This window comes from Apiospora marii (assembly GCF_038362585.1).
Source record: "Apiospora marii strain CBS 49790 chromosome Unknown utg000011l_segment0_segment0, whole genome shotgun sequence".
Taxonomy (NCBI): Eukaryota; Fungi; Ascomycota; class Sordariomycetes; order Amphisphaeriales; family Apiosporaceae; genus Apiospora; species Apiospora marii.
The window spans coordinates 3038607-3054375 of NW_027117382.1; the positions used below are offsets into that span (position 1 = coordinate 3038607).

Here is a 15769-nt window from a genome sequence, read left to right on the forward strand (position 1 = left end):
TTGTCTCGAAGTTGGGACGCCCAGCGAATTCCCATCACCAATTCGGCACGTAGCCTATTGGTGCAGCTCCCACACCTTTCTAGAACCAAAGTCCAACGCAGTAAAAGAAAAAGGTGGGTCTCCCCGCCAAGATGTATAGAAGCATTAGGAGACTCAAGAATTGAAATCCTTGGGGATCACCAGATCGCCATTGATCCGATCTCCACGCCAAGATATATAGAAGCAAAAGGAGACACAAGAAATGAAATCCTTGGAGATCGCCGCTGATCCGATCCTTACATCATGTCCCGGGAGCTCTTTATCAGGAGTCGGGAGGACCCTACTCCTTCCAACAATTTCCTATGGATCAGCCTGCTTGTTGTTCTCGTTGCGTGGATACATTTAATTCTATCCTAAAAGCCGGTCTTTTCCTTTTTTTTTTTTTTTTTTTTCTGTCATTCTTTTCTTCCCTGGAGCCTAGGAGCTCCTGAACCGACGCAAAGATGCCGATTCTTGATGTGAGCGAGTTGAATATTGTCTTAAGCGTGCTTGGTGAGCTCCCTTGTATCTTATACGAAAGCCTTCGTGTCCACTGACTTGACAGTGCAGGCGGCTATATCACTTTATATGGACTTTTCTCAGTTATTATTAAGAACAGGGCCCTCCTTGGCGAAGCTTGTAGGTCTTCCCCACAACCCGTCCTACTTCGCGGGGAAGCGCATCCACTTCGATCCACCCTAGCTATTTTGACAGACGACACACACTAACGCATAATAGTACCCGCCGTGTGCATCGGCATCGTCTTCGGCCCCCTCGTGGCCAACTTCCTCAACGCCACGCGCTGGGCGACCGGCGACCTGACGGAGGACCAGAAGTCGTACATCACGCTCGGCTTCATGCGCGTCATGATGGGCGTGCAGCTGCTCATCGCGGGCTACCAGCTGCCGGCCAAGTACATCGTGTCCAACTGGTACAACATGGCGCTGCTGCTGGTGCCCATCACGGCCATCCGGTGGCTCTTCACCATGGGCTGCCTGCTGGCCACGATCCCCAAGATCACGCTGCTGGCGTCGCTGACCATCAGCGCCTGTGTCACCTCCATCGACCCCGTCCTCAGCCAGTCCATCGCCAAGGGGCCCTTCGCCGACATGTACGTCGCCCGCCCCCTGCGCGAGATCATCTCGGCCGAGGCCGGCGCCAACGACGGCTTCGGCTTCCCCTTCCTCATGCTCGCCATCACCCTCATGCGGCATACCGAGCTGCCCGGCGTGGTCACAAGTCACGGCGCCGACCACAAGCGTACCCTGGTGGACGCGGCAGGTGAGCTGGTCGCGAGGGCGGGCGAGGTCGGTCGCCTCGACGGCGGGATTGGCAAGGCCATGGTCGAGTGGCTCGTGGAGACGTGGCTGTACGTCGTGCTCATGGCCATACCGTACGGTGCACTGGTGGGCTTCAGCGCGGGCAAGGCCATCAACTTCTTCCTGAAGCGCCGCTGGATTGACTCGGAGAGCTATCTCTTGTTCCCCGTTGCGCTTGCTGTAAGTACCACCCTGCCGGCAATTGACGGTCAGCAACTGACATCCAACTCAGCTCTTCATCATCGGCACCTGCGGCTGCATCGGCACCAATGACCTCCTGGCCTGCTTCGCGGCGGGCGTCGCCCTCAACTGGGACGGCGTGTACCTCCAGGAAACCCTCGAGCGGCACGACGAGGTCAACGGCAGCATCGACGTGCTGCTCAACTTTTTCGGTTTCATGTACGTCGGCATCATCATGCCGTGGGGCAAGTTCCACGACCCCGACGGCACCGGCATCACCGTGCCTCGCCTGTTCGGACTGGGCTTCCTGGTCCTGGTCTTCCGCCGCATCCCGGCTATGTTGATGACGTACAAGACTATGCCGTCGTGCATCAAGAACTGGAAGGAGGCCTTCTTCATGGGGTACTTTGGCCCTATCGGGGTCGGCGCCATCTTCTACTGCGAACATACCAAGCACCTGTTCCCGAAGCTCAAGTCGGCCGACGAGGGCGAGGCCAACCTGCTCAAGGCGCTGGAGCCGTGCGTGTACTTCCTAGTCATTTTCAGCGTCGTGGTGCACGGGCTCAGCATCCCGGCGCTGGACGCGCTGTACCGGTTCTACAAGGTGCCCCCGATCGTCGAAGACGCGGTGCAGGTGCAGCGCAAGACCGTCTACGTGCCGCCACCCGCCAACGCGCGCCCTGATTCGGCCGACGAGGACTACTTCGTCGCCTACAATCGCTTCAGCCGGCCCGTCCCCAACCACCGCCGCACCGTCCTGTTCAACGGGCAGGTCGTCGGACGACTGCCCCTGGTCCGCGAGGACGACGCCCGCTCCCTCAGCACCATTAGCAGTAGCGAGGAGAGCAGCGACGCGGACTCGGTGGACATGGACGAGGAGAAGCTCCAGGCGAAAATGCGGCAGGCGAGTCTGCAGAAGCTGGGGTAGCGGAAGTGTGAGTGCCAAGGGAAAGCCAAATATAACAATTAGACCCTGTCTTTACCGATGCATGTACTTGAGCAGCACATAGTATTTGAGGTCTAAATAAAAAAAATTGTATATACATTAAACATAAAGTCCACTTCGTCCTGAACGAGTCTAAGAGGACCAGGGAAGTACACCATGACGTTAAGGCGGGCCCCCGGATCGAGTATGCCGCCAGAATGTTTGGGCGTGTTCCTGCCGTCACTCAATCTGGATCTCGGCTCCGTCCTTGGCATGGGGCTTTGCCCCTTATGTACGCAATTTGTCCGTCCCCACGAGCAGTCTATCTGGCGCAAAATGGCCGATCATAGCCTAATCCGATCGGGAAAGCACCCTCCGGATCTCAACCTCAGACCGTGGCATTTCGTCAGGTCACCACCATTTACCTATATAGGTGCGCGGGATACCGCGTCCAAGGCCGCGACAAGCACTGGGCAGCGGGTCAGGCTTTCGGTTGGCCTCCCGAGGTCGCGACGTTGTTGGCGATTCCGTGGTGCATTGCGCGATTGATTGGGGGCCTGGAGATGGTGTGCACATTAGCTGATGGATATAAGATGGGCTCAGCGATGACTTCCCTGAATCGCTTGCTGGTTTACTCGTCGCGTTCGTCTAACCAACCATCTGCCGTCTACTTCAGCTCTGTGTAGTTTCATCTGAATTACTCTTCATTCTTGTCTTGTCAGTCTTGCACATACACCCGCCAAAATGCGCGCAGCCGACGTACTCTTGGCACTGACAGCCGCGGCATCGGTCACTGCAAAGCCCCTCCGCTTCAGCCAGCCGTCCACCTCCGCCTCTCGCCCCCACTACGCGAAGCGCCAGGACGTGAACCCATTCGAGGGCAAGAAGCTGTTCGCGAACCCGGAGTGGGCCGCGAAGCTAGACGAGACCTACGACGCCTTCGCGAGCCGGGGCGACACGGTCAACGCCGACAAGGTGCGCGCGATCCAGGACATCGGCACCTTCGTCTGGGTGTCCAACATCGCGAGCCTGCCCAACATCGACGCGGCCATCGCGTCGGCGCGCGCCGTGCAGGAGGAGACGGGCACGCCCCAGATCGTGGGGCTGGTCCTCTACAACTTGCCCGACCGCGACTGCAGCGCGGGGGAGAGCGCGGGCGAGCTCGACAGCGAGGACGGCGGGCTCGAGCGCTACGAGAAGGAGTACCTCGCCCCCTGGGCCGACAAGCTCAGCAGCGCCACCGACCTCACCTTCGCCGTGGTGCTGGAGCCCGACTCCCTCGCCAACCTCGTCACCAACTTGGAGATCGAGCTGTGCAACAAGGCGCAGGATGTCTACAAGCAGGGTATCGCGACGGCGATCCGCAGCCTGCAGTTCCCCAACGTGAACCTCTACATTGACGCCGCCCACGGTGGCTGGCTCGGCTGGGACGACAACTTGGAGCCCAGTACGTAACCCCTCAACCGCTTCTTCTCACCCCATACCTCACCGTGAACACCCAAAACTAACACGCAAAAACAGCCGCCAAGGTCTTCGGCGAAGTCCTCCGCCTCGCCGGCAACGGCACCAAGATCCGCGGCTTCTCGACCAACGTGTCCAACTACAACCCCTTCGTCGCCAGCGTGCGCGAGAACTTCACCGAGTGGAGCAACTCGTGGGACGAGTCGCACTACGCCGACTCTTTGGCGCCCTTCCTCGAGGCCGAGGGCCTGCCCTCTCGCTTCATTATCGACCAGGGCCGCGTCGCGCTGCCGGGCGCCCGCGAGGAGTGGGGCGACTGGTGCAACGTGTCGCCCGCCGGGTTCGGGATCCGGCCGGGCACCGCCGTCGACAACGCGCACGTCGACAGCATCGTGTGGATCAAGCCCGGGGGCGAGAGCGATGGGGAGTGTGGCTACGCCGGGGCGCCGCGCGCGGGGGTTTGGTTTGATGAGTATGTGCAGATGTTGGTGGAGAATGCGGACCCGTCGGTCTAGGTTTGGGTAGAAGAGAGAGAGAGAGAGAGAGCGAGGAGGGAGGGGGATACGGGCGAGGACGGAGAATTGTATATAGGCTTGATGCTAGAACATAGAGAAGGTGGTTTTTTATGGTTATCCCTTCTTCTGAGAGGAAGGGACCACGTACATATCAATTCACATGCAAGCTTTGACTATTGAAATAACCTGCACCACATCATGTTGATATGGCCTTGAAGTTATACTAGTAATCCCCTCAAAGAAGCACACTATGTGGGTGTTACACTGGTACTGACAAGGGGTACTTACTGGTAAGTTTCGGTAAGTGCCAAATAATCCATTTTCCCGCGAGACTCCAAGGTTTATACGACACAGATTGTCTGGGCAAACTGACATTGCCAGAATTGCATGCTACAGACAGGCATATTGTATTATACAATATAAATATAGCGAAAGACACCCCAACACGTTCAACCAGCTGTGAACCAAAGCCCACTCCACCCCCTACCCCCATTCAAATATCTATATACAGATCGAAGAGAACTAATTCCATGATGACAGCCGCGATACCTGTCTCGAGCCACCGTTTCCGCCCGATTTAGAACTTGGGGTCGGCGTTCTTGAGGAGCATCTCAAAGTACTCCTGGTTCCACTGGCCAGCCTCAGGAGAAGGCTTGAAGGCATCGGGCTTGCCGCAGAAGGAGTCGTAGCGCGTGGCCGAGGAGTCGCTGGTGCCGTCGGACTCGCCGCCGGGCTTGCCCCAGACGAAGGCGTCGACGAGCTCGGACCCGGTGTCGGCGGTCGGGCGGACGCCGAAGCCGGCGCCGTTGACGTTGCACCAGTTGCCCCATTCCTCGCGGAGGCCGGTGACGGCGTTGCTGTGATGGAGCGAGTTAGACTCTGCATCTCTTGAGAGTGCGCGAGCAACAGGAAATACTGTGTGAGACTTACCGACCAGTGTCGACAATGGCATGGTTGGGCATGCCAGCGCTCTCCAGTTCGGCACCGAACATCTCGGTGTACAGCTTCTCGTTCTGGGCCTTGTTCCACTGGGCATCGGAAGCATCAGAGAACTCGCCGGGTGTCTCGTCCCTGGTGCTTTGTTAGCTACGTCCGAGTGGCAGGACCAATGTTTGTCAGTAAACTCACCAAGCGTTCCACCCAGCAATGTTGGTAGAAATACCACGGACCTGGCTTGGGGAGCCGGCGGCCTTGTAGACCTTGGCAAGCCCCTCGGCGCCAGGCTTGAGGTTGTCGTTCCAGCCCAGCCAGCCGCCGTGGCCGGCGTCGATGTACATGACGACGTTGTCCAAGTTGAGCTCCTTCAAGGCGTACGCGACGCCCTCTTCGTACCCGGCCTCGGAGTCCTGGCAGGCCTTCAGATCACTGTTGGTCACCAGGTTGGGCAGCGAGTCGGGCTCGATGATGAGGGCAAAGGCTTGGTTGGGGTGCTCCTTGAGGATCCCAACGATGACTGGCATATTTCGTTAGCTATGGGAGACGGACTTGCACATTTGAATAGAGACATACCGTCGATGTATTCGGTCTTGTACCTGTCGAGCTCGCCGACGGCCAGTTCTCCGTTGGAGGCCTTGGCTGCGCAGTCACGACCGGGAAGATCGTAGATGACGAGACCGAAGATGTTGTCGCACGGGATATCGGTGGCGAGCTCCGTGGTCAGCTTCTCGATGTTCGCGATGGTGTCGCTGGATCCCAATGTCAGTAAACGGAAGGAGATTTCAAAACCTTTCAAGGGTTCTTAGTCTAGTTTGAACGTACAGCCAGAGGAACGAGCCCACATCGCCGACCTTCTTGGCCGCATCGGCCAAGCTGCTGTCTTTGAGGTTCGCAATCGCAGCATCGACCTCGCCTCGGTAGAAGGAGTTGGCGTGCAGGTTGTACTCCTGGAAGACGTTGCTGCCCGCATCCAGTTTGACAGCGGCGTCGCAGGCACGCTTGTGGACGGGCGATGGCAGTGCGGCGGCTGCTGTGGCCAGGGCCAAGAGCGAAGGTGTGGTTGTCTTCATATTGAGAGGGCGGATGCTATTTCTATACGTAGACAGGAACCTGGGTATGACGGTGGTGAACTGCCTGGGTGGTGAAACATGGGGAGACTTGGCTGTCTTATATAACCAGTCAAGGACACCAAACTGAGGCTCTTTCCGAGCCCTGGACGAAAAGGATCTTTCCGATCTTCAGTTGCCACGCCATCGTATTCACATCGGCAAGGGGCATGTCCTTCCGTCCTTTCGGTCCTGGGTCTACACATGGTCTAACTAGCAACCCATTCGTGCCGAATCCCGGTGCATATCCCTTGGGACTATGGGGTAATCGACCTTCTAAGCCTTGTCCCTGGCGGGTAATCTTCCAGGATCCCGTAAGATGGCGGGGTGCTGTAGATCTTGGGTCACATGTATATCACGGCTGGCGGGCCGTTTCTACGTCGCGGGCTGTTGTAGACTGTATTATCTAGGAGAAGGGGCATATCAGGGCGGTGATAATAATAAGGCCTTCAATGCCATGGAATGCCATGGGCGGCTGGTTGATTGCAATGTAGTAGCCAAGCCCCAGGTCGGGCGCCGGGGCCGGTGGTGAACCAAAGTTGGTGGTGGTTCATTATGTACAGGCCTGGTGATCTTTTCCACAGCAGACCGTGGTCGCGCGCCTGATCGGTGTTCTTGGCGGCCGTTTCAGTCAAAGATGTGGTGATCTTGACCCGTTGCAAGGCGAATCAAGCTTCCGCGTCCTGAACGGGCAAGCGATGTCAATGCACATTTAACCGCATGGCGACGCGGCGGCACGGGTAAAAGCTCCTCTCAAGCAATATCGGTAAAGTGGCCAAGCCGTCAATCAATGTCTCGGCGATGTCATGAGTAGACTCGAGCACGCCCTGCGGCCTCCACTAATTAAATCTCCGGCGATTCTGGGGTGGCCAAGCCGATCGTGTCTGGATGGTCCCGGCAGCCGGCTTAGGGGGGATGAGCGCGGGGATTAATGACTCTGGCGTGACGAAAGCCAGACAGCTGCACTCCCTGGGTCCAGGGACAGACAAGCTTCCTTCCAAGGTAGTGGTCATGAAGTCCTCTTGTTCGTATTACAGTATCGAATGAGATATGTTGAATATTCGGGTCTTATAGCTCCTAGGTATTGAAAGAATTCCATGCATGATGATCCTCAACGAACAGAGTCGTCAAAGATTGTAGCAGATACGATGCCTCGTAGCGGCTGGGACGTGGAGGGGCACGCTGGATGGAGCTCTGCAAGAAGCTTGAAGTCCAGCCAGTTGGGAGCTGTGGGTGTGGCTTGAGTACCCCGCACTAGCCGCCCCCTGAGAGGTACGTTCCTTGGAAAAGTGGTGGCTGGCAACCGAGTAACTTGGCTGGTTGCTGGTCGGTTTCTCGGTGGGCCGAAAGATTTTCCGATTTACGATGGTCATCCCACCAAAAGATGGCGCGAACCAGGAACTCCCAGAACCCTGCAGATGCACGATCCCTGTTACGGATCCCCCCAATTCAATTCAGTCCAATCAAGTCACAACGGTGTGAACACTTGTGAATTTCGAGGGGCGCCCGTATTGGAAGTCAACATTGCATTTTCGGCGACAACAGGGGAACGTCGAGTTCACAGCATCACCAGTCCCATCCCTCGAGTGAATCACCTACCCACAAACAGCATGAGTCTTCAAGTCCCCATGCGCGAAAAGGCCGGCGGTGCCGGTAAGGACACCAAGGCCGTCATCCTGGTGAGTCTGCGATCCTATTGTTACTGGTTCTGCCCCACCTGGCAACAGAGAGATACTGACCGCATTTCGCTCAACGCTTAGGTCGGCGGTCCTTCCAGAGGCACCCGATTTCGACCTCTGTCCCTCGACGTCCCGAAGGTTAGTACTGCGAATTGACGATACCTGTCTAGCCTACCATGACATTGCACTCCAACTAAATATCCGAACATAAATAGCCCCTCTTCGATGTCGCGGGCCACCCCATCATCTGGCACTGCCTTACGGCGATCGCCAAGGTTCCCTCCATCCAGGAGGTTGTCATGATCGGCTACTACGACGAATCTGTCTTCCGCGACTTCATCAAGGATGCTAGCCACGAGTTCCCCAACCTGCCCATCAAGTACCTTCGAGAGTACGAGGCCCTCGGCACCGCTGGCGGTCTCTACCACTTCCGAGATGCCATCCTCAAGGGCCGCCCCGAGCGCATCTTCGTCCTCAACTCCGATGTCTGCTGCTCCTTCCCTCTGAACGAGATGGCCGAGCTCTTCGACAACAAGGACGCCGAGGCCGTCATTCTGGGTACCCGGGTCAGCGACGACGCCGCCACCAACTTCGGTTGCATTGTCAGCGACTCGCACTCCCGCCGCGTCCTCCATTACGTCGAGAAGCCCGAGGGCCACATCTCCAACCTGATCAACTGTGGTGTCTACCTGTTCAGTGTCGATGCCATCTTCCCCAGCATCAAGACCGCCATCAAGCGCCGCACCGACCGACCCCGTCTCGTGTCGTACCCCTCCTCCGAGAACCTCGAGTCCAGCTTCATGGCGGACGATGACGATGAGAAGAAGGAGGTGCTGCGCCTGGAACAGGACATTCTCAGTGACCTGGCCGACAGCAAGCAGTTCTTCGTTTACGAGACCAGGGACTTCTGGCGCCAGATCAAGACTGCAGGATCAGCTGTCCCTGCCAATGCACTCTACCTCCAGAAGGCCGGGCAGAACGGTTCCGAGGAGCTGGCCAAGCCCTCGCCGAACCTGATTGCTCCCGTTTTCATCCACCCCACTGCCACGGTTGACCCCACCGCCAAGCTTGGCCCCAACGTCTCTATCGGTCCCCGCGCTGTCATTGGCGCCGGTGCCCGTGTCAAGGAGACCATTGTCCTCGAGGACAGCCACATCAAGCACGATGCCTGCGTGCTCTACAGCATTGTCGGCTGGAACAGCACCGTAGGTGCTTGGGCCCGTGTTGAAGGCACCCCAACCCCGGTCACGTCCCACACCACCAGTATTATCAAGAACGGCGTCAAGGTGCAGAGCATCACCATCCTGGGCAAGGAGACCAAGGTCAACGACGAGGTCCGCGTGCAGAACTGTGTCTGCCTGCCCTTCAAGGAGCTCAAGAGGGTAAGAAGCACTCTCCCATCCTATACGTACGCGCTTGATACTAACACGTTCACAGGATGTCTCGAACGAAGTTATCATGTAGAGGACCCAGGATAATCAAAAGCATCAGCGTTGGTGTCTAGGGAGACGTATGTGATTTGGCGACATGATCTTCCTTTGGTTTCGTAATAAAGCCGGGAGGATTTCCCCCAAAAAGGTGTAGCCGGCGTAGGCGCTAGACTAATATACCAAGTGTTACGAGGTTGACGACAACTGGAGTGACCAGTTAGTTCATCACAGTATGACCTACATGGAATCAAATTCCCTCGCGGCTCTTTGTGGTGCATGTGTGATCTTTCAAACTGTATTACTGTCCCTGCGCCCCCTTCCTCTAGTCTTTCCAGGGCAGCGAGGCCCACACTTGAGAGGAAAAGGGGGTAGGTAAGCTTGGGTGAGCCAGGGACGTACAAACCTTCCACCCGAAATCGAACGCAACTTTTGAGCAGCCACGGCCGTCGACCTCAGTATTTAAACCCAATAGTTCCAAAGCCCCCCCCCCCCCAACAGGTAGCATCATTAGAGTATAACATGCGGTAGTTAGCCTAATGGAAAGACAAAGTGCTTGGGACGTTGTGGATGCCCGTTCCCACAACCACTTCATTATACTTTTTGTCCTTTTGTCTCCGAGTTCAAACCTTGCCAATATATGCCCTGTTAGCTTAGAGGATCAGTAACCGGAACCACCCAGATTGAATGTCATGCCACTAGATGGTCAAGTGGTAAAACACTTGGCGACCGAGCGGCTGCTTCAAATCTATTTTTTGTCCTTTTCCGTCACCGATATTAAATAAGGTTGCGCACCTTAAGTCCAAGACCGGCTGTTCGAGTCTTGTGAGGAGCAGTTTTGGTCTTGAGAGTCTTTTCTTTTTCTCTTTTCTCTCTTTTTTTCCTTTCTCCTCGCCCTCTCTTCTTTCGTGGGTGAGTCAAGTCCTTCCCCCAAATTAGCTCAGATGTGCCTGGGTAAGGTTAAGGAGCCAAATAATGGCTGATTTTGACAGCGAAGTAGCTGATTGACTTCTATTGACTGAACTATGGATGTGGTGAGTCACTCCCTTCGCTTTTTGAGGTCCCAACTTCGAGTTCTGTGCAAGCTTTTCTTTTTCCTCTTCGCGCAAACCGATTCTGTAATTTCCTAGTCCTAGGATATAAGCCCCTGTTACGGAATGCGATTATAACCCAAGGTAACTCGGTCGATACCCCTACTTTTCAAGTTTTTCAATCATGGAATCGCCACGATGTTGTTTTAACGAGTTCACGTGCGCGTCTACGGCGTGCCCAGAGCAGTTGGCCCTATTGCACTCAACGTATTATTGAGGTGGCTCAATAAGCACATGCTACCGGAGCTGTATCATTCCTATTTGTATTGACGCCTTAATCTGGCCCTCGATACTCTGTTCTGAGTTGAAGGGAATCTTGGCCTGGTCGTGCGCCCATAGGGGGGTGAACTTGGTTTATTGTCACTATCGCTCAGGGAGATACTGCCGACTGGGTCGCTCATACACCTCCAAGAGGTCTTGAATGTGGACACTCCAGTCGACATGGTGCTGTATGCGTAGCAGGCTGCCAAAGAATGGAGGGGCGCTTATTGCAAGATCAAGAAAACCCCCGAGGATTACTTCAAGCAGGGTACTCGCGAGCCTCTGTATCAGAACCTGGTTAGGACGTACTGGCATGCAAGTAGGGCACTGTATCTCAAAGTATACGAGGCTGACGGTGTGTTACGGTTCAATATTGCTTGCTTTTCAGAGCAGGAGCATGTGCTTTCACCCTACCACTATGACACTTCTTCGTTTCGAGAGAGACTCTACAGGACCGGCGAGGCACATTATCTGGAACATAGATGAAACATATGTTGAAACATATGTTGAAACATATGTTGATGGCAAAATATTCACGAGGGATGCAAAAGCTGGTGATATGTGAGGTTTGTTGGAAGAGATTATTGTATACTGGGGGTTTCCCCCCACCCTCAGTTCATTTCAGGTCACAACAGCAGAACTTATTTGGCGCCACCTGTATACTTGATTCTAGCAGCAAAATCGTGATTACTTTATCCCCGCCCCTGGAACGATGTGATCCCATCCCACTGCCACTTGTGCCATTATCGTTAATTATTGCCATACACCATCTTTCCAAACCTAGTAGAATAGATTTTCCTAGGTCTGTAGCAGTGTTACCCCATCCAGACTACTTCTGGATTTGCTGAATTCTCACGAATGAGAGAAATTCCGGAGTTTGACCAGATGCTCATATCTCCTGTGCAGTACCCTCATGACCAAGATATCACTCGCTGGTCGCTCCCCATAATTGGGGTCAAGAACAGCCTCAATGAATACTGTTCGTAGACCATACCAGTTGAGCGTTTGGCGCCAGTGCTCCTCGGAGTCGTTGGGGTTCGCGACCCGGTAAACTGTGCTGGGGTAGGAGAAGACGGTACTGGATGAGATTGCTCCGAGGGCGAAGACGAGGAACGAATTAAAATAGAAGGTGTCGTCATCACCAGGCTGGACCAGGGGGTGTTGTTGGTGGTCATGGAGAAGCCACCGGGCCCAAAGCAGTTCTGCGGTCGGCTCGGAGAAGCCGATAAAGACCAACGTAGCACGGGATACCAGCGATGCCGGGATCATATCGAAGGCGGTGGTCGGATCAAAATATTCGGAATCGTCGAAGTGCAGGCCAAATGCTTCGTCGAGAGGCCTCTTATGGATTCGAAGAAACCCATTCTCATCAGGCCCTAAAAGCCTTCCTCTGTCGCGCAAATACTTTGCATCTCTGGGATGGATGATGGGGGAAGCGGACGTGCTGGCAGCCATTTTGACAGGGGCGGTGAAACTTCGCCAAGCGAGTCTGCAATAGAGTACGTAATGATTTTGGAATTGAATATGATATAGTCTTGTGTAATAATTCTGCAGTATTATTGACGTACATCTTTATAGATTTCTTTATACCTAATTCAGGTAACTCCGTAAGCTCCATGGATACTCTGGGTTCTGAGTTTTTATTAACCATGTCATGAACTCGGAGAAAGGAAATAGGTGACTGGTAATGTAAAGTAGTGAGGGTGGGGCCATTTATTGAATTCCCCTTGGTGTGTGTATAGTTTCGGATAGTCGATGTTGACAGAGCCTAAACCTCGTGTGTCTTGCAATGCTACTAGAGCTTCATCACAATGTCCGGCCCTGGAATACAGTATGGGGGAACATCGAAGTCGCATATGGTCTATTATCTCCAAGCCTGTTTTTGAATCAGTCCTCCCCCTAGCATCGACATGTGTAGGCTGCAAGAAGTGAATCATCAGGCGCCCCTTAAATCTATACTGACACCAGGACGGCAAATTCAATGCTTATTTGAACAGCAAAAACAGTGAATGTTTATTATTGTGTAGACAGTAGTCCTTACATTCACTCCGGCTACAGCATCTATATAGCCACCAGCTTCCTCCTTCTCTCGGCTTTTGCTTCACACCAACCCAAACCTCTCAGCAACACATTACTTTCCACCCAAAAGCAAACTACACCATCGCATCGTCATCATAGACATAAACCGACTCAAACGAAAGAACAACGCCGCCAGTATGCATTTCCTTACGTTCCTCGTGGCTCTGCTGTTTACAGCACTCCAAGCTCAGGCTGTCGTTATCCCCAGAAAGTCCGTTCGTGACGACGACAACACGCCTGCCTCCCCCGATGTCACTGTCAAGCTCATGACCGCCAATGGTACCATGATCGATGCCAAGCCCGGTGCCGATTCTACTCAGTCCAACTTCGTCCGCACGTCCACCACCCAGAGCATTTGCATTCGCGGCGATCAGAGTAAGTGAACTTCATGTCCTATCAGTGTCGAACTTGCTCTCCCTTGCCCAGCGCTCGAAGAATCTTGGGGTTCTAGTGAGATGTCAAGATACGCAATCAAACGTTCTCGCTGAGCCTCTTACGGCCGTTGCTAACATGTCTGATTATAGCGGGTGCCATGACCGGCCACTTCGCCCGTAGCGACGATTGCCAAGAGCTCGTCAGATTTCTCGACACCGAGTGGCTCGGCTACTGGGATACGTGGGACTATGAAAGCGCCGCTCTGGCTATCATCACTGCCGGCACTTGCGCCGTCTACATCTCTGGCGTCGACACCTTCAACGGACACGTCTGGTGAGTTGTCTGTCCCCATTCGTCCCCCTTCTCATCGTACCCTTCTTCATCACAATTATAAGTCATAAGTCAAAAGAAACTGACCTTTTGCTTTCTCGCAGGATTGGAAACCAGGACATTGCAGACGCAACCAGTCTGGTCATCTCGAAATACGGCCATGACGGTCTCGTCGCGGGTGCCGGCCAGTTCAACTGCAACCAGCCTAACGGCGCTACCACGCTCGACTGGTCGATCCAGGATAGCGGCAAGGGCTCGAAGGACATGTAGAATGAGGGGGGTTCCAAACTTCTTCAGTTTAGCTAGGCAATGCGGCCATGTCGGGCAAGTTGAGTTGATACTTGTCCCGATTGCGCGCTAAACACCCCATAATACCAGATCTGTAGCTCTCATGCGTTGTTTTCTTTTATAATTCATTTTTCAGTGTAAATGCATAATTTTAGGAGGAAGATAATGTAACACAATCTTGTTTTCTATCCAGACCTAGGTGCACTGTAAGTTAGGCGGTGTTAGGCGTTTGGAGGGAAGTAAGCTAGAGAGACTCAGCGCTGAGCGATGAGATCACCAATCAATTAATTGACGAAGCAACCGGTTGACCCGGTGCGCTGGTATAATGCTTCATACCTAACTCAACACAAATTGATGTTCGCTATGTTAACACCCTGTGGGCATTGAAATTCGTATAGACATCATGCTCATATTATCATCCAATACGAAGCAATGATAAGCCAAGCGATATCGATATGTGGCGAATATTTGCTTGTGGCATAAATGCATCGGCAGGACTGGGGGTTTGGGCTGGCAAGCTCGCACGACCTTCGGCCATGATTCTCGAGAATCTTGCGCGCGGGTTTACAAGCGAACCAGTCAATTGGAAGCGAATACACGTTATAATTGATTATTTAATTCTTACGACTGAAAGAGTTTACACAGTACCTACTGCTTCCTGGGGCATGTAAGTACGGGCTGAAGTTTGTGACAAGCTGGTGATGCAGTTGCACAGGACAGCAGCTATGAATCAGCGAGACTTAGCAGCTAACCTTGCACCTACAAAGGAGCTACAGGCTTGAAGTTTGGGTTCGTCACCCCACTATGGCCATTTCACCGCTTCGACGGTACAGTCCCCCAACAATTCAAACCAAACGAGACGACCTCCTCTTGCATTACTTACTCTACCAGCATATATATTCAAATATGCGCTGAGGCTTAAGCATATCACCATTCTTGCGGACCACGTTTCAATTTCGTGAAGGAGCTACCATCGGTTTGAATTTTTATTCCACGTAGCAGCAGCCGCCATGGGTCATAGACTTGGCAAGCTTCACGAGCCCCTGAGAGACGTTCGCAGAAGTTGTGAATGGAAACATCGTTTTCAAGTGCACCAATCTCCTGTTAATTGATAACTTGTCCCACAACCCCACAAGGCTTGAATCGACACCATCAACATCCCAAGGAGCAGGTCTCGGTAGAGCAAGCCACAGTTTGTCGTCGCCTTATACGGGATACCCACATCTACCCGGCTTGGAGAAAGACAGCCGAGTTGTCGGGATCCTGTTGAATCTTTACCCAAGTATTGGGAACCTTGCAAGTCAAAACCAAGACATCAATCCGTCGCCAAAAGCCGAACCAAATAAGTGGGTATTTTGATTTGGGACTGGTCGTTGATGCTTTCCGCATATGCAGAACTGGCCGGTCGCGTTCGACTTGCTGCATTTGGGGCAACCGCAATGATGCTGTCTGTCTTTGTACAGCTAGACAGAGTTAGGGCCCGACCACCAGATAGCGTACAGCGGGTGGTAGAAAAAGTACAATGCTGACATGGCTCATTAGCGGGGAAATGAACCCGCGGGTTTCTTAGTTGCTGCGCCGCACCCTGCAAATTACATTCAGAATCTGACGTGCATCGCCAGCTCAAATGCGAGACAATACCTGATGGATCCTAGAGACGATCGAATGATTCTTATTAGACTTTTGGATTGCTATTCATACTTGAGTACTCATGGCTCGCAATGTGTTAGGAGGAGGGGGGGGGGGGGATTTGTCCCGCCGTAGAGGGACAGAGCATTT

General features: G+C 53.9%; 6 protein-coding genes across 6 annotated transcripts; 4 read left to right on the forward strand and 2 right to left on the reverse strand.

The window, feature by feature from the left end:
• Positions 1-482: 482 nt before the first annotated feature.
• Positions 483-2445, forward strand: PG985_014047 (uncharacterized protein; the record flags this gene model as incomplete). Its single annotated transcript, XM_066833813.1, has 3 exons — positions 483-531; positions 757-1517; positions 1570-2445. The coding sequence occupies 3 exons, from the start codon at positions 483-485 to the stop codon at positions 2443-2445; spliced, it is 1686 nt and encodes a 561-aa protein (XP_066678553.1).
• Positions 2446-3186: 741 nt separating this feature from the next.
• On the forward strand, positions 3187-4418 carry PG985_014048 (uncharacterized protein; the record flags this gene model as incomplete). The annotated part of the gene is made up of 2 exons (XM_066833814.1): positions 3187-3889; positions 3964-4418. 2 exons carry the CDS (start codon positions 3187-3189, stop codon positions 4416-4418), a joined length of 1158 nt encoding a protein of 385 aa, XP_066678554.1.
• A 577-nt stretch (positions 4419-4995) lies between these two features.
• On the reverse strand, positions 4996-6424 carry PG985_014049 (glycoside hydrolase family 6 protein; the record flags this gene model as incomplete). Its single annotated transcript, XM_066833815.1, has 5 exons — positions 4996-5275; positions 5349-5489; positions 5547-5871; positions 5928-6103; positions 6177-6424. The coding sequence occupies 5 exons, from the start codon at positions 6422-6424 to the stop codon at positions 4996-4998; spliced, it is 1170 nt and encodes a 389-aa protein (XP_066678555.1).
• Positions 6425-8070: 1646 nt separating this feature from the next.
• Positions 8071-9603, forward strand: PG985_014050 (Proteasome subunit alpha type-2; the record flags this gene model as incomplete). Its single annotated transcript, XM_066833816.1, has 4 exons — positions 8071-8139; positions 8221-8277; positions 8355-9521; positions 9577-9603. The coding sequence occupies 4 exons, from the start codon at positions 8071-8073 to the stop codon at positions 9601-9603; spliced, it is 1320 nt and encodes a 439-aa protein (XP_066678556.1).
• Positions 9604-11770: 2167 nt separating this feature from the next.
• PG985_014051 (uncharacterized protein) lies at positions 11771-12373 on the reverse strand (the record flags this gene model as incomplete). The annotated part of the gene is made up of 1 exon (XM_066833817.1): positions 11771-12373. One exon carries the CDS (start codon positions 12371-12373, stop codon positions 11771-11773), a length of 603 nt encoding a protein of 200 aa, XP_066678557.1.
• A 761-nt stretch (positions 12374-13134) lies between these two features.
• PG985_014052 (uncharacterized protein) lies at positions 13135-13972 on the forward strand (the record flags this gene model as incomplete). Its single annotated transcript, XM_066833818.1, has 3 exons — positions 13135-13372; positions 13522-13705; positions 13807-13972. 3 exons carry the CDS (start codon positions 13135-13137, stop codon positions 13970-13972), a joined length of 588 nt encoding a protein of 195 aa, XP_066678558.1.
• Positions 13973-15769: the final 1797 nt, after the last annotated feature.